The sequence below is a fragment of the Zonotrichia leucophrys genome, chromosome Z (assembly GCF_028769735.1).
Source record: "Zonotrichia leucophrys gambelii isolate GWCS_2022_RI chromosome Z, RI_Zleu_2.0, whole genome shotgun sequence".
Taxonomy (NCBI): Eukaryota; Metazoa; Chordata; class Aves; order Passeriformes; family Passerellidae; genus Zonotrichia; species Zonotrichia leucophrys.
The window spans coordinates 60,789,841-60,808,731 of record NC_088200.1 but is presented as its reverse complement, the minus strand read 5'-3'; the positions used below and the strand labels follow the sequence as shown (position 1 = coordinate 60,808,731).

The window sequence follows — 18,891 nt, the reverse complement described above, 5'->3', positions numbered from 1 at the left end:
TATGCTTTCTCTCATAACTTTAGAACTTTCTATAAGTTGTCTCAGAGTCTCCTTAACACTATTGTGGTGCTGTCTGCATAAAAAACTGCATCAATTAGGTACTGCCCAGCATATTGATCAGTATTGCCTTAATCTTGTACTCCTCTGGCGTGTTTGTTTCTAGCTGCTGCCTCACCTTAAATACAAACACCCTGGGAAAGAGAGTTCTTATTATTTCATCCACTACCTAGGAAAAGTGAGCCCTGGACCATGGCCAAGGGCTGATGACAGTGCAAATACCAGTATTTTACAGGAAAAAAAGCATGACAGCATATCACAAAGCAAAACATTTCTGAAGCAGGTAATTATCTGGGTCATATTTTTAAAGCCCATAAAATGATTAGACTGTGATTCTTTCAGATCATACAAGTAGCATGTCTTCTCCCCAAGAAAAAAAACATTTTTTGTTAGAATTATTATCACCTAATAGTTACTACAGAATATTCGCATCTGCAGAGAATTAGTTTTCCCAAACCCAGCTGCTCTGTAATTCCAATTACAATGGAAGAATAAAACTAGAGTAGCACCTGCCTGACAGTAGAAAAAACTATAGAAGAACTTGCTGCTTCCATTCCTCCAAGACAGATGCAGTTTGGGACCTTCTCACCACCTGGAAAATCTCCTAAAACATTATTTAGGCAACCATGGTGACCATGAAAAACCAGTAGAAAAAGCAGTCATTCCCAGAAATTGCATCCCCATGTCATGTCGATACTGTGACACGGGTCAGCTTATGTCATGTGTCATTATGATAAGTGGTACCAAGAAGAGAAAAATGGTACTATATATCACCAAATATATAGCTTATTATATAGTTTAATATTATATTAATTATATAATTTATTATTATTCATTACTATATATATAATATATTATATATGTATTATAGATATAATTTATTTATACACCAGTGAGGGAACACTGGAGATTGTGTGTGGAGATGCACAGCATCTTTGCCATTTGAAAATATTTGTTAGCTAGGAGATAAGACCTAATTATAGCCTTGAAAAAACGTTTAGCCTTAGGAGTAAAAGAGATTTTAGGGAGACAAGTTTGGAGGATGATAGATGCTACATGATGCTCAGAAAATGTTTAATTATCCTAGGATTATGGACAGCATGAGGCACTCTTTGGAAGATTGAGAGCATGATACTAAGTGTTGTCCACCTGAACTTTATCACTAACTTCAAAAAAGTAATATGACTGACCATAGTATAGCATATAATTAACAAAGAAAAAATTTACAAACTATTTGACCTTATTTGTGAAAGTGAATAATTAAAAAAATTCAAAAATTTCAAAAATGTATTTATTTTCATATGAAGGAAATTTAACAGGAAAGCACAAAAAAATGAGCAAGACTATGCTACTAAAGAAATTATGAAAACTCTGGAGCTACTGAAGACTATATGGGAAGGGCTGAACAAAAGGCAGGGACATTGTGGCAATGTGCCACTGTTTCTGTCAGCACTGTTTCTGAGACTGACAGGAGGCAGCAAAAGGGGAGTCAGAATGAAAATTTAGGAATTACAAGGTAGTAATATATTAGGGAATTGCTACCAGCACTCCCTCTTTTTGAATGCTTGTTGCTCTTTAATAAGCAGTAAAATAATCTTCAGAAGTTGGCTGCCTTCATTTTAATATGATGCATAGATATGGATACTCAGTTCCTATAACTCATTAAAAAATGTCTTCTAGGAATATTTTTTTTCAGGGGAAGTGCAGTCTGTGGAGATTAATGTCCATCTCACCAGAGTCTTGTTAGTGAAGTCTGAAAATAAATCATATTTCTGCAGTACAATGAGAGCTGTGAGCTACCCCACAGAATACCTTTTTCAAACCATTTTTCCACATGATCTTTATTCTCACTGACTTACGAGCCCCACAAAAGCTTACACAATGAATACAAATCATATCCATGAGGAATTTCTCTCTTTCCTAAAGGCTGAGAGAAGACACACATATGTTGTTTTATTCTTCAAACAATGTGATGAATATTTTATGAGGTATGAAGCTCAGTCACTTCCATGAAAGAGACACCAAAGGAAGGCTGAGTCTCTGCCCTCCCATTTCCTCTCCTCTGGCTCCAAATTAACTTTCACACACATGAGAAATAGAACAGACTGTGGTCATACATACCCCCAGGAAATCTGTGACTTGTGTGGCAACAACTTGTACTGTGTCTCTTACATTTGTCTATGCTACTTAAAAGAGAAAAGGTTTTCAGCAGCAAATTCATGTGCATCTAATCTGTTTTTTCCTTGGGCAGGCCAGTGGAGGTGGGGGTTAACATTGTCCCAGAGCAGAGAGAATTAATGCCAACAGACTGAGAACTTGGCAGCAGATCACGTCTGACAAAGCTCATGAGATAACACAACAGATTGGAACAATTACCTGCTTGAAGTTCCTTGAAGTATTTTTTTTTCCAAGCCTAGTTTTGGCTCACAGGAAACTATTGAAGTTCATAAAACATAGATACTTCAAACTTGATTCTTCCCTACCAAGCAGCTCATGCATGATTTATGTCTGTATATAGCAGATGTAAGAGAACAAGACTGAACTGATTGCATTTCATACCTGCTTTTATCTGGGTATAAATGACTGCATAAATAGCAAAATGTGAAACATCAGGCCCATTTTCTTAAACGAGTAGCCGAAGAATCTTTTTATGAAGTTCAGTCCATGCTCTCAGAGGGGAAGTCTAATCACCATTGCGCTGAGAGAAGATCCTTTTTTAAATTGATCATTGGTAGAATTTTTGTGTTTGTAGAAGGTAAAATAAAGTCAAGGGAAACAACAAATATGTTTCCTTTCAACTCTGACAAGGAAATTGATGACCCTCCTAGTGTAAAACATTTTTCCTTGTTCAGTCACACTTTTTTTTTCCCGTGTACTGTTTTACTATGAAACTCAACCATATGAAAGCTAAAGCCATGGAAAAAGACTTTCTACTTTGGAGTGACAGCTTTTACCTATATGGGTGAAAATTAAGGATGTTAATGATAATTTACAGGCTCAAAGTCTTACATACTTGCAGCACCAGAGGATCTTTACTAAATAAATGATGCAATAGTCACAGCAAAAAAAGAGATAGGGGGGAAAAAGAGATGGGATGGAAAGTATAAGTGAGCAAACTTCGGCCAACATTACATAGCACACTGCCACTTTTGCTTTGACCACTGTCAAGACTTCACACACATTCATTGAAATCCAGGTGACATAGTGAAGATTGTCCCCTTAGATGTCTTCACCACTCCTTATCATCTTTCTCATTTTAAGATTATTAATTAAAATCCCCTTTAGTGGATCCTTGATCTAAACCAGAAAGATTTTCTGAGCTAGAGTTCAGTTCCATTCCAGAAGCTGACTCTTAAAAGTACTGCTCAAGTTGGAAGTAAGAACTTTCAAAAGATAAGGCTTGAGGGAGTAAAATGAGCATTGCTTTTTTCAATCTGTGGTTGTACTGTGCGACTATATCAGAGACTTCTGAACATCTTGCTGATGAAATCAATAGGAATCCTTTTTACTCTCTCAAAAATGACTGAAAAGCTGAATTCCCACTCTTTCCTTTTCTCACTCTCTAGCCACTCATAATACAGTGACACTTAAAGCTGTCTACACTTTTTTAATGTTTTGATTCAAGAAAAGTCATCCAACCTTCAATTTCCAACCTTCAATGCATCTGACAGAGAAAAAAGTAGAGAGGAAGCACAAGGGATAAAAAGACTAGACTAAGAAACACTAAAATGCTCTTTAATCTGATTTCTGACTCCTCAACCAAAAACCAGAAATCTTTCAGCATTTCACAAGGTTAAGGAGAAAGTAGTTAGTGTTTCTATTTTTCCATCAAAATTATTAAGAATTTTTCTGGGATAATACAGTAAATATTTTCAAAAAAAGAAAAAATTTAGTAATCCAATTATATGAGCTTCTAGTACTCTGAATGCTGGACTGTGACACATCTGCTTTGCTGCAAAATTTCAGTGTACCATGGGCAGAGCTATTAGACATGAAACTAATGTCTACTTATATTCTGAAAAGGTATAAGGTTTGTTTCTTGTTTTCTTCTTATCCTTTTTATTTTTTACAGCAGTAATTCATGTTTGAAAGCAAACAAAATCTGAAATTCTAGACAATACATATGAGAAAGAGATGTCATCCCTGTGGACTGGAGGAATGACAAAGTAATAGAGAGTAATAGAAGGTTTTTATCTAATAAAATACACTAAAATAAATCAAGCAAATATATAATTTAATTTTAGAAAATAATGTTGTGAATTTTTCAAAAGATTCTTCTACCAATGCTCTGAAAGTATGTACAGTAGTACATCCAGGTCCGCTGCTGCCCCTCTGGAAGTGGCTGTAGGAAGAATTAGCAAGTAAAGGATATTGTGTGTACCTGTGCTCTCCTAGAATCCTTTAGCATGGATTAGTACCTTCTTTCTGACTTTCAGCTATTCAAACATTTTCTGAGTCCAATGTAGCTTAAAACTTTCAAATAATATTTCAGTAATTTTTAGCATTGCAAACCAGAGACTTTTATTTAAAACTGTTTTCTGGGGGAGGAGTGTGTGTTTTCTTCTTAATTTTATTTTAGTTATATCTTACTATCATCTGTTTGGTGGATTATGTAATACAGAAAAAGGCAGAGGAAGAACATATCCCTGATATTTAAGTATATGATTATTTAACAAAGCAGAGAAGATTCTTACGCTATTCTGGGGTATTTTTCAAGCTATTCTACTCTTACTTTTATTAATCAAAAGGGAGAAAAAAATATTGACCTAAAAATGATAGGCTGGAAAATATATATATTTATATCTGTCTATATCTATACCATATATATCTAATCTATCTATCTATCTATCTATCTATCTATCTATCTATCTATCTATCTATCTATCTATCTCTCTATCTCTATCTCTATCTCTATCTCTATCTCTATCTCTATCTCTATCTCTATCTCTATCTCTATATATAGATACATACACACACATATGAAATTGTCTTCTAGGACTTATTAAAAACATGAAGTAAAATAAACTAGGTTTAGATTTGACATTAGGAGGAAGTTCTATACTGTGAGGGTGATGAGGCATGGAACAGGTTGCCCAGAGAAGTTGTGTATGCCTCATCCCTGGAAGTGCTCAAGAGGCCAGGCTGGATGGAGCTATGAGCAACCTGGTCTAGTGGAAAGTGTCCCTGACCATAGCAGTTGGAATCATACAATTTTTAAGGTCCCTTCCAACCCAAATCATCCTACAGTTCTATGGTTATGTTGGATATTTTTCCCCATTACACAAAAGAGGAAAAAAGGATATCTACTACTGCCAAAATAATTTGAAGTTCCAATCCCTCCGATTTTACTTCCACAGAAATGTTTCTTCTCAACCTCTTTAATTTTCTGGGATCTCTTTTTGCAATAAAATGCTAGTAAATACAGCCAGAGATACCAACATTTCTGTTTTTAAAACCAGTAGTTTTACATGTAGTTTAGGAAATCTCAATAGCTGTATCATATAAATGCAATAGAGGAACTGTAAAGAAGAAGACAATATCATGAACCATCTTCAAGACTGTCTCTGAGAGTGAAATGTTCTATGGGTCTTTCAAAAAGCTTTCTAAGTAAAATGGAAAACTAAATGCAAAGAGAACCATTCATTAAACATTTCACTGTGAGGAAAAAAAATAACAAAAACGACCCAAACAAAACTAATGGCCTGAACCTCACTCTCCAAAGAGTAAATGCTTTCAAATGCAATATCAAGCCAATATCAAGTTACTATCAACCTATTATCAAGTTAATGGAAAGAGATCTGCTAGTGCTGTCTAGCTTCTGAAATACCAGTCCCCAGTACAGCAACAAAAATGCCTGCAGTTACTTGTTGAAATATTTTTGTAAATATTGCCTCCCTCTTCGGGTGAGATTCAGATGGTTTAAAGCCACTGTGGCTCTTTGGGCCACAGAGAAGAAAAACAACTGTGCACAGAGGCAGGTGGCATCAGGGCTGGCTAAGTCCAATTCCCTAAATCCAATCACCACCAATCACTTCTCTGTCCTGGTACCAACAGCTGGCTGTGAGCGCATGAGGAAGTGTAGGCAGACCAAAAACCCTTTCAGAAATGAGAATTCAAAGGCATAGATGGCTTTATTGTCAGGTAATGATATCGGGAGCTTTTAACCTCCAGATAATGGCATGAAATTGCCTGAGGTCAGCAATGACTGAAAATTGTGACAATCAGATATCTTCTTTGTGGCCTATAGGAAATGAATTGGTGGCCTCATTCCAGTTCTCTATCATAAAACAATTACAGCTAATGCTGATTGACATCTTTGATTGCAACCATGGCTCAGAGGCCAAGACTGAATGAGCCTTGAAAATAAACTGCCCTTCAGCCCAGAAAAGTCAATCCTCTGAGCCAGAGGTGAGGCACAACTAGACTGAGAAAAAATGTATCTCTTTTTGCTCACTCTACTGACAGAAACTTTGTGTCTCCTAACTCTCAGTGCCTTCTGTTTATGATGGGACAGAAAATGCATGTCCTTAGGGAGGGTTTAGGAAGAGTTATTACATATAACTCTTTATGGATTTCACTCAAATAGGCAAGACTTCAGGCAGTGTGGTGCTGTGGTGCCAAGCGCTGTGTGGGTGCTGTGTTCAACAGTCCACTCTCCGAATTGCTTGCCATCAAAACAAAAATGGGACACATGTGGGAGCCAAGAAGCACCATTACCAGAGCTTGACAGACAGTGCATGAGGCCCCCTGAGACAGGTAATAAATCTAAGATGAAACACTTAATGTGTGGCAGAAAAATAAGCCCAAGCGGAGGATTGGGTCTTGGCCATAAAAGTGAGTTAAAGGCAAATAGTTCTGGGTCACACAGACACTTTATACCTTTTACTTATGGCATCACAGAAGGGAAACTCTGTGTGAGTGTCTTATGTGTTTAATGACAGTCTAGCATTACTGATGTGCAGTGGAAATAATGAAGGGTTTTAGACTACATTTAGATGTAAGAAAAAACCCCAATTTCCTGCCCAATGCTTAAAGCATTTGTGACTAGCTGAATCCTATCCCAGACCCAACTAGATCAGAAGGTTTTATTTGAGCAGCTGTTCTTAAATCTTATAAAAGATTTTATGTGCTGGGAGACATCTCAAAACTCCTGTTCCCAACTGTTTATTTCACAGCAGAGAGGTCAGTTTGCACTGGCTATGTAAAATATGAATAGTGGTAAACTCACACATTGATTAGCATTTGAAATGGTCATGCTAATAAAAATATAAATGAAAAAGAAGAAAGAGAAACTAGAAGTTAGTGTTCCCATACAACACATGGTTAAAATGTGTTTCTTCTGAAGTGGTGGGGATTAAAAAAGAACACAGTAGATGTCTGTAGAAGTGTATGACTCCATTTAGCTTTCCTTGGCTGGACAGGGTTCAGCCTTCTCACCTTCTTCTATCCTCAGTTACAGAGCATGGGCTGTGTCTGCTTGTCTTAGACACTGCAGTACAGTTTCATTTCTGAGAAAATCTATGCAGCAGCAAAAATTCACAACAGTGCTTTTCCAGTGGAATGGAGCATTTCAAGCATAACTCTTGAAATGACCTGAGGCGAACACAGAAAGATCAAAGAAACCTAAAGGAAATTATGCTAATGCTCAGATGAAGCATAATAAGCAACCTCTAACTGCAACTTATATAATCCATCTGCCTTTTCCTCTAAAGACAACAAATGTCTTTCACTGGTCTTACATTTTGAGAGGTTAAAACCAAAGTATTTCTTTATCAGTTGTCCCACTATACAAATGAAAAGACCTATAGAATCACAAAATCACTTAGAATCATAGAATAGTTTCTTTTGGAAAGAACCCTAAAGGTCACACAATTTCAACTACTCTGCCATGGGCAGGAATCCAACCCACTAGATCATATTGCTCAGGGCACCATCCTAATATATTTCGAACACTTCCAGGGGTGGGGCATCTCCATCTTCTCTGAGCAACCTGTTCTAGTTCCTCAACACCCTCACAGCACTCTCAGCCTGTTTTTGCAGGAGAGGTGTTCCAGCACTTTGGTCATCTTTGTGGCCCTCTTCTGGGACAATTCTAACATGTCCATGTCCTTCCTGTGTTGAGATATCCGAGCTGGGTGCAAGGAACCTGAGGGGCAGAATCTCCTCCCTCCCCTGCAGGCCACGTTGCTTTGGCTACAGGCCAAGACACGTTTGGCTCTCTGGGCTGAGAGTGCACATGGCAGGGTCATGTCAAGCTTTTTATTTATCAGAACTCCCTAGCTGTTCTCCACAGGACTGGTCTCAATAAGTTCATCTCCCAGTGTGTGTCTGTGCTTGGGATTGCCCCAACCCAACACCTTGGGCCAACACACTTGTTTAACTTCCTGAGGTTCTTGTGGACTCACTTCTTGAGCTTGTCCAGGCTGCCCTGGATGGTATCTCTTTTTTCTCTTGTGCCCACTGCACCACCCAGCTTCATGTTCTCTGTAAACTTGCTGAGGATGCACTCAATCCCACTGTCCATGTCACTGATGACAATACTGAAGAGCACTGGTCCCGGGACAGAGCTCTGAGGGACAGCATTTGTCACTGGCCTCCACTTTGACACAGAGCCAAAACTCCCTGTCTGCGTCCATCCATGCAATTCCTTATCTAGAGAATACCGCACCAGTCAAATGCATACCTCCCCCATTTGGAGATGAAGGCCATGTCAAAGGCCTTACAGAAATCTAGATGACATCTCAAGGTTTAGATTGGAAAAGTCCTTTAAGACTGAGTTTACCCAGCACTGCCAAGTGTATGATCAAATCATGTCTCTAAATAACAAATATATATGACTTTTGGATACTTCCTGGTATGGTGACAACCATTTCCCAGGACAGCCTGTTCCAATGTTTGACAACCCTTTTGGAGAAGGTTTTTTATTTTTTGTAAATATCCAATCTAAACTGCCCCTGGCACAATTTGAAGCTCATTCGTATAGTCCAATCAATTGTTACTGGGGAGAAGAGACTGACACTGAACTGTTCACAAATCATTCTTTTTTGAATAAGTTATGAGCTGGAACTGTTTCTTCCTGCACTGCATTCACATAGCTATAGACAATGTGTTTAGCTCAGCTTAAGATATGACCACTTCTCAGTTGAGATGTAAAAATGTGGCATGTGAATATTCTTAAACTATTTCAGTTGGAAAGTATATTGATTAGCTTAAATTGCTTTCATATTTTACATAATTCTCATCAAAGTAAAGGTATTACTATTTACTAAATGCAAAATGAATGGAGAGAGCCCTCGATATCAGGCTAACAGAATGATATATGATCAACTTTTTAGCATGGTTAAGATGTAAAAATAAAAATTTCCTATCCCTTTCTTATGATGGTTGTGTTTTCACATGAAATAATATTTTAACAGAGGACCAAGATGCTATAATTTATATGCTAAATGGATGAGTCCTGAATAGTTGGAATTATTTTTCACTGATAATAATAAAAAGAGAGAAATAGCAAATCCTGTTGGTTATTGCACATATCCAAATGGATTAACAGCATGAGTATATAATATGAACAAAAAAACCCAGACAGCAAAAACTTAAGTTTCTACTTTAAAATGTCATTCTAATAAAATCCAGGACAAAAATGTCAAGACTTAGTAATCATGATATCTGAGAATCTCATTAAAAGATTGTATAGAAGCAGGAAACATATCAGGCTTGATATGGAAAAATATACTACTTAGAGGTAGTAAAGGACATATATCAATATGCAAAAAAATGTTACAGACTTAATAAAAAACACCCAATCATCAGAAAAAAACCTGTATGAATTCAGATTTGAGCACAGGGTGCTCCTAATTTTTTTTTTTTACATTTATAACTAAGGAGTGCTGATTTCATGGTTTCTCTTTTCTCCCAGTGGACATATCTACAGTGTATTTTCATTTAAGGAGGTAACAACTTCAGTAACCTGTATAACTAAGATTCCTGAAAGCTACTAAATGTATTATCCATGATTTCAAAAAGTGGAATTGTGCATAAAATTATACAAATGGTATAATTTTGATCCCACATATGTTTCTGTGAGATACTGAAACATTAGTCGTTAATGACTAAAAAAAATTGTCAATGTGAAAATGCAATGGCTAATTTGCTGAGGCCAGGTTTGCACTCCCTGCCCCGAAAAGAAGGGGAGGAGGAGAGTTTTTTGTGTGGTGGTGAATGCTCTGATCCACATCAGACAGAGCAGCTGAACACCCACCACTGGATGACACAAGCTGGGTTTTGATCCAGGTAAGGGAGAAGGCAAAAAAGAAGCGATCCCTGCTGAGGCACCACAGAGCTTTTGATCACACCAATGTCCTCCCTTACACAACTGGCTCAGGTGTAAAGCTCCCCAGGGAGGTAGTAGGATATTCTAATCTGCTGCAAGAGGACTACTAACAAGAATCTGAGTTACCTCTGCCTTCAGGGGCAGGTCTTATCAGTTTCAGAAATGGATTCTTATTCTCCAGTGCTCCTTACAAATTAAAATGTCGTCACCTGTGCTGTTTTCCTCATTCTTCCTAAAGCTTTAAATATTCAAGGACAATTATGACCTGTGTTGCATCAGTCAAATTTCCATTCCATACAAGTGGCAATGTTTTGATAGTTGTGGAGCTGCAGGGGTATCCTCCGTGAATAGAAACCAAGGCTGCCCGTGCAGAACAATGTCTGTTCCAGTAGACTGCAGACGGGTCCCTGCTAAGCCCATTGACCATGATAATGGTAGTGTCTCTGTGATAACAGTTCTAAGAAAGAGTAAAAGAAATCCTGCAGACAAATTGCAAAAAAGAGGAGTGAGAAAATGTGAAAGAGCCCTGCAGGCTGCAAGGTCAGTGAATGACAAGGAGGAAGAGATGCTCCAGGTGCCAGACAAGAAATTCCTGGCAGCCCCTGGAAAAGACCACGGTGATGCAAGTTGTTTCCCTGCAGACCATGGAGGGCCACAATGGAATACATGTCTACATCCAGCCCATAAGGATGCCATTCCATAGCAAGAGTGTGCCTGAGGGAGGCTGTGTAGAAGAGTCATGCTGGACCACATTCCTGTCAGGAGCTGTAGCCTGTGGAGAAGAGTCCTTACAGAAGCAGGTCTTCTGGCAGAAGTTGTGGCTGGTGGGGGATCCTTTCTGGATCAATCAATTTCTGAAAGATTCTTCTCTGTGGGAAGAATTCACACTGGAGCTGTTCTGAAAGAACAGTGTTCTGTGATGAGGATATCCCATGCTTAAGTACGTGAAAAATGCAAAGGAGTGACAGAGATAAACTGTTATGGCTTAATCTCCATTCCCCATCTGGCTGCACCACTCAGAGAGGAGGTAGAAGGACTGGGAATGGAGGAGCAAAGCTGATCCTGGGGAAAAGAGGGGGAGGCAGGGGGAATGGAGAGAGAGGTGTAGGTTTGTCAAGTTTTTTGTCTTTGATCTTCACTATTCTACTCCATTTTAAATTTTCCATATATAAAATCAATCAAGTCGAATCTGTTTTGCCCATGATTGTAACTGGTAGGTGAACTCCTTGTATTTGAAACAACCTATGAATTTTTATATATTTTTTGGTGCTTTGTCCTCTTCAGGAGAGGGAGTCAGGAACTGCTGGGGTGGACATCAGTCATCCAGACCAGATCAACCCACAGAATGCTGTAGATTGAGTCGGAAGAAACTTCCGCCTTAGGAGAACTGCAGAATTGCTTCTTCCCATTATATGAAGCAGCAGTGGAACTAACAGAATCAGAGGGTAGAATATATTCCCAAATACAAAGAGAAATCCAACATGTCCACCTCCTTGCTAGAGGAAAAACTACTAGAGGAAAGTAAGAGGAACACTAATGATCTAATTTGACAGAATTTGTTACAATTAGTCATAACTTTGCCTTTCAACTGCAAACACAATTATTACTGTGATAGTTGCAGCACAGAAAAGATGATAGAGGAAATTCAAAGTTCATGTCATTGCTTAATGAAATCTATCTTCTGTAAATATATACACATATGTATAGTCTGTAGGCAGAATTTCTGACATTGCCACGCATGCCTTTGAATGTGGTTTTGTCCATACAGGAATAATGTATAAAGATGTCCCTAAAAATATATGAAATATGCATATCTTCCATTTTACTACTTGCATTGACCATTTGCACATTTAGTTTTATTTATGCTTTAAGGTAGATCTACAGCAATAGAAGAGTATGTTATTCTCAAAAATACTTTTTTGATCTTAAACATACCTCATTACAGAGAGGAACCTATAATATTGAACTCTATTAGTACTAAATACTTATTTGTGATGAATGGCTATTTGATATGATAACTAGAATAATTTTATTGTAGTCTCTGCCTAATAAGCAGTCACAATTTAATTGCAGCAACCCATGAAGTAAAGTAATTGTCAAAGATACCGACAGTGTCAGATCCTACTCTCAAGTTTTTGGAAACATCATTTGAATATTACTCAAATGTCTGAAACATAAATTGTTGAAAAAAAAGTGTTGTTCAATGTACTTCATACATAATATCTTATGCATTAATGTCTTACAATATCTTACAGCCATGATCTTAACTTTCACAATTAAGAGGGATGTTTAATAATGTTAATAACATATGTATTTCCATGAATTAATAGATTAAAAAAAATTTGCATTGCAATATTAAGAATGGAGATTTTATTTTTTATTTCTATGGTTTCAGCATTGTTTTCCAGTTATTTTTTCCAGTTATTATAAAGTTATTTTCACTCACAGAATTTTGGGACACTGAATCTGCTATGAAACATGCGAAATTTCAGTTGTCAAGCTACAGAGATTGCAAAGGAAATTTTAAAGGTGATTTTATTGTATGACTATATGCTAGAAGATTTCCATTCTAACTCCTGACTTTTTGTAGGAAGAAAGAATGGGGTATTATTCAACTGACTTGGACAGCTCATTTCAAGATTCTAAAATGTTTAATTTCCAATGCTCATTTAGAGAGTTCTTAAAATGCTTTCTGTTTATTTGACAGACCATGAGATTTACATCCAGTTTAGGAGCTTTATATCTCAATATACATGGACTGCTGAGTGTGTTTGCTTTGACAATCTGTATTGAACCATCCCCAACTATAACAGCATCATCAAGCTGCATCACACTGAGGCAGCCATTTGTTCATTCCCATCTCACCACAGAATGATGGTCTTGTAGTCTCAGATGTGTGAAAATATGTGTTTTATTCATGGTGCCACAAAAGATCAGCCAATAAGAATAGAAAAGCAAACTCTCATAAAACTTGAAATATAAAATAATGGAATTGTAAAGAAAGAAATTCAAAGTGCCATTTGAATTTGATGAAATCCTCAGACAACCAAATTACAACCAGCACCAATGTAATGTAGAGAAATGTTGGTGAAAAATAATGGAACATTTTAAATGTGCCTATGGCGGAACGGAAATCTAACCCAACAGGACACTCTGAGAAAAAGACAGAATAAGAAGAGATCTTTATATCAATTTTTATGTAACCACATTTTGTAGAGCAAAGGGTTGGGAACTAGAAGGAATGGCTCAAATAACTTGACATTTCCTTTGATACAGTGGTCCATCTTTTCTTTCTTATTTTTTTTCTTTTTTCCAATTTATCTGTTTCTGTGAAGTGATGAACAACCAAAGGGGTTTACAGACTTTAAAAATACTTGAAAAATGTTAAAACAATGTTAAGATTCAGGGTCTTGATTGCTAACCTGATCTAGATTGCATGTGTTCTGCTTTTCAGCTGCACCTTGACTTGTGTCAGGAAAGACTTTATTGTAGAAATCACAGTGCTATGTGGTTTTAACTTCTCTTGTCAGCAACAGGATAATTGTGTTGACACACTCAAGATGTCCCTAAGCCTTTTTCCACACTTCTCTTTGCCTCATCTTTTTGTAAGATCCTCTGTAATGAAAAAAATTTTGTAACTTTCCCTAGGAATGTATTTTTTTTTTTATTAGGGAGCATGGTGGTGTTTGGACATTTGATTTCCTTTGTTGGCCTGCTGAAATTGCTAGACAATTGAAATTTATTGATTGATGGAGTGATAAAATGATGAATAGAAGGATAAAACCTGCAAGATAGAAGCTGAGTTAGAGAAATAAAATTCAGATGTGACTTTGTTTTTAATTGCAACATAAATTTGAGAAACAGGGTTATGAGATTTCATTTCTACAAATACTTAGGGAGGTGAGTTTGAAGAGGCAAAAGCTCTCTATATTGAGCCCTTCTGGGCTGATATGCCCATTGTGTAAAGTTTATTTAAGTAATTAAGGGCAGGAAAGGCTCAATGGAGAGGACCAACTAGAGTGCCAAGCAGGGAAATGGACAGTTCCAATGCGCACCACTGACAACATAATTTGCTTTCATCATAAGCTATCAGATGTGGAAAAATCTGTTAAAAGACTGAAATGGGATAGAAGAGTAAAAAAGAAAAAAAAAAAAAAGAAGAGGAAGAAGTCATCCTTGACTTTCCAGTGAGAAAGTGTACCAATAAAAGGATCAGCATACTGTCAGTCACATTCCCACAGTGTTTACACAGGAAAAGCAAGACTTTCTCAGAGGTCTACTGACTAGATTTTCCCTGATTTAACTATGCAAACAGATTTTATCTATAATAATATTAAAAATTATGATGATTGTAGTAAAATTAATAACTGACCTCAAATGGAAAGGGAAAAATATTTATAGAAACTTGTCTTCTTTCAGGAAGTGTTTATCATTATAGTTTCAAAATCCAAAAATGTTGCTAACAATAAAGACAATTAAAATTAAAAATACAAAGGATTAAAGGTTTAATTTTATTTTGCTTTCTGGTTCTTAAAGGATACAATTTTTAAGGATCATTTTCTGCCTCTAAAAATCACAGAATACCTTAGATAGAAATGAACACTATATTTTCAAGCATTTACATGGCTTAGGAGCCTTTTATTCCAAGAAGACAAAAGCCTCTAAATTAGATTCAAGAAATCACAAATAACTAAAGAGAATTATTAAGAAAACACAATTTCAAAAGAAAAATTAAAAAATGGATGAAGAAAAATCAAAGAGAAAGAAAGGTGTAGTGTCAGTTCCAAGTCTGTCAAGCTCAGAATACCTGCCATAAATCACTGGAGCAGTCAAAAACTTGATCAGCTCATTCCTGAACTCCCAGGTATCCTCACTTCTCACTTCATTTTGTAAGTAGACTACTGTAAACAGCCCTAGATTAACTTGGAGCTATCAGTCGATTGCACATGGTATTATTATTAGTCACTCAAAGCCTCCAGATATAAAACATGCAATTGCCCCCAGGTCTTTTCTGAAAGTACAGTACAGTTAGCTAGTTTACATACCACATTCAGATTTTGTTGTGAATGGCAAAGGTAAAACTTTCATGATACGAACTCACCAAATTTTGGATTACTTTCATTTTTGTTAATACTCATGGAAATATCCTGAGTTTGCCATGTGTATTTATACAATATTTAAATTTCTGTTGTTCAGAAACTTCAAAAGATAAACATTACTTGTTGAAAAGAGAGTAAAATGTGGAAAGGCATGAACTTGGAAGGGATCGTTTTAAAACCACGTCATAAGACGTTAAAACCAGCATTGAAATGTCCTGACAGACTTCTCATACCTTAGCAATATTGTCATTAAATCAAAGTAGGACCCAAACCAAATCAAAACAGAAAACAAGTTTTCCCAGCAAAAAGTCCCACTAAGAGTAAACCTGTAAAAAATAGTGCCTTATTTTTACTGTTTGAAGAATTGCTTTAAGCTTCCATGTACTGAAAAGAGTCTCTTACAAAAATATTTCGGTTTTTCATTACATGGCCAAGGTTACCATTGGCCTTGATAGGATACCAATTGCCCTGTGCCATAGTGCTACCATGCAAAATTCGAAAATAGGGAAGATCTTGATTTGGAAGCTAATTTTCCCACTGCTTCTTGGAGGTCTTTTTCTAAGTTCATTGGCTAGTAAAGCAATTTAAGACTTATGAGAAAGAATTTCTCCCACCAGCTGTTTGTAGAGATCCTAATTTTTGGCCCAGTTTTTCAGCCAGAAATGCATCATAGAAAGTTGGAAAGAGTTTATCCTTTGATGTAAATGGTGAAAAGTTTGAACCGTTATTGTGACAACAAACGTAATAACAGTTTAAGCGTGCTTAGTTTTTACAGTACAGATCACCAAAGACTACTACGAAAGAGGGACAGCACAGAGAAAAACTAATATTTTCTGAAAGACAAAATAAGAATTGCATGTGCGATTAGCTTCTTGTGTTCCACATGCTACATAGCTTGAAAGCCTTGACTTCTATCACTGTTGACTTCTATTTCATAGATAACTTTTAAATTAAATGTTAAAACTTCTTTTAAAAATGGATAAAAAATTGAGTCTTAAGGAGATAAATATTAGTGAACCATAAACAATCCTGATGCAACAGCATCCTGAATAACAATCCTGATCCAACTTTCCACTCATATCACCAGAATAAAGCTACCATAAGAAATACAGACACATGAGAAGAGCATTTTAAAAGGCTGTAGATTTCTATAGAAAAATAAAGCAAAACTAGAAACACATATATACATATATAATACTACATATTATAGTATTTTTTTAAACACTTATGTGTTTAAAACAAAAACACAAATAAGTGTTATTTTAAACACTTTTCTTCTCACTATATATCAGCATGAAAATTCCCCAGTTATGATGGGGATGATGAGTTGCAACATTGCGTTTATGAAATTTTTAGTCATATTTCAGTCACTTGCCAAGATTTTCCCTTTTATTTTAAATTTTTTTTAGTTTTTCAACGTTAAAAACTGCAATCTGTTAAAAATCTATTAGTTAAATTACTAGGTTTGATATCAGAGAATAGTTCAGTTGCAGCAATAAGTGGTCAATATGTATTTTTCTTGACAGTTACAAAAATAATTCTGTTGCAAATATTTTTTTCTGAAAACAGGCAGAATACAATGGTAGTGCAGCTGTGAAATAGATACAGATACAGCCGACCTGCATCTATCTGAGTGTACTCCAAACCTAAAGTCTGGAGAAATGGATGTGAAGACAGTTTTCTGTACTTCTCTTTGGCTGTCTTTTACTCATGGGTCCAGTCTGGAGGTTGTACAGTGCCGATCACAAGGTACAGTGTCACCTGAGCACTGCCCTCGTGTTTCCTGAGCCAAACTGTGTTTTTGTATGATACAACTCACATTGGCATAAGCCTGGAATTTGTTCAGCAGTATCTACTGCTGCCCTACACATACTTCAGGACAACTTTGACTAGATCTGGTACATAATATTTCAATTCTTTATTCTTTACCAAGGAGAAAATCACCGATAAGCTGGGAGAATCTTAGCTTAACACATTGTCTTGATTCTTAGATTTAGTTTGTACCAGAGTGCCATGATCCTGCATAGTTTTCAAGATTCTTACTTGAAAAGACAAAAGTTACAGCAACATACAGAAAAAAAGATACAAAACTGTTCTTGATCTTCCCCCTGCCTAGTGAAACATCCATCAAAATCAGATAAGACAGACTGACTTTTGGCAATGTTTTAGTGCATCCTTAGCACATTGCCTTATCTTAGGTCAATTGGTTTCTGCAGGTTATTCTAAGAAATGAGATGGATTGTTTAAACAGGAGTCTCAGAGATGAAAGACATTTCTCAGTATCTAATAATAAACCAAATATAATGGTAAAATAAACAGAAAATCAGCCATAAAATTCATACATGTAACAATTTTTTAATAAAATAACGTACATAGATGCTACTAAACTCTGTTAACTGAATTATTTTCATTTTTTTATTGCTCTCACAGTGGCTATATGCTATTGGGTGTAGAGTTTCTTCTTGCTATCAAAATGTAAGGAAATAACTCTGTCTCCTTTTGTCAATTTTTTTTTTCTCTAAAGAAAAGAGTTTACAAAATAAAGAGCTGCTCAGAATAAAAATTGTGAAAGTCATTTGCATTTGTGATTGTGAAATAGATTTTTTTTTGGACAGAAGGAGCACTGAGATAGAACTTGCAATTGAAAAAATCTGAAATCTGACAATAAAAAAGAGCCAAAACTATTTCAATAGACTTACCTGTTTAATTCTCTTAAAAGTCCAACACTTCTTCTTCACCCCACAAATCTTTAAGCCACTGGGTGAAGTCAAAATACAGCACTTGATCATAATAATCCCAGCCTCTCATGGACAACAGCATCTCTCAGGACACCACACTCATAATGCCTGAAACAGACCTGGAAAATGCAAATATTCTTACATTTTTATAGAAATATACTTAACCATGCCCTAGTATAAGGAAATACGAGCACTTTATCAATGGCTACATTATAAAGGAGTATAAAACCATCAATATCACTTGGTGAACAAGACGAGGACTGAGAAGCTCATGTTCCAGAGAACAAACTTTAGCTGAGTATATGCAATGCTGTTGCACTTATTGATTCATTAAAACTCTCAGGAATAAGAAATAGTATATTTGTTTTTTTAAAAAAATAGCAGATTTTCAGACATAGACTTGTAAGTCCTTTCTCATTTGAATGTCAAAAATAGTATCTTCTTCTGAGCAAATCAGAATCTTATCTGAGAAAGGTCATGGAAATATTTCAGTACAATTGTAGTTAGTTTTTCCACGAGAGCTTTGCTGAGTACCATTTTGTTGAATATCTTTAATGGAGAATTATACCATCCATCTGGATGATGCAACGCAAACTGATAGCAATAGTAGGCTCTTCTCTTTACTAAGCAAAACGAATAATCAGGTGGTATATTGAAAGATGTTTGC

The 18,891-nt window shown here is 36.3% G+C and overlaps 1 protein-coding gene across 8 annotated transcripts in view; it reads right to left on the bottom strand.

Annotated features, from left to right (window-relative positions):
* The window catches only part of LINGO2 (leucine rich repeat and Ig domain containing 2), a 483,020-nt gene that overhangs the window by 145,980 nt on the left and 318,149 nt on the right, over nucleotides 1-18,891 (bottom strand). For 7 of the 8 annotated variants that reach the window (XM_064735329.1, XM_064735331.1, XM_064735334.1 and 4 more), the window contains one exon: nucleotides 18,186-18,343. In XM_064735329.1, coding sequence (XP_064591399.1) covers nucleotides 18,186-18,275 — 90 coding nt within the window. In that variant the 5' untranslated portion in view covers nucleotides 18,276-18,343. Of the gene's footprint in view, nucleotides 1-18,185; nucleotides 18,344-18,891 lie in introns of those variants that run through there. The other variant, XM_064735336.1, reaches the window with a different exon arrangement.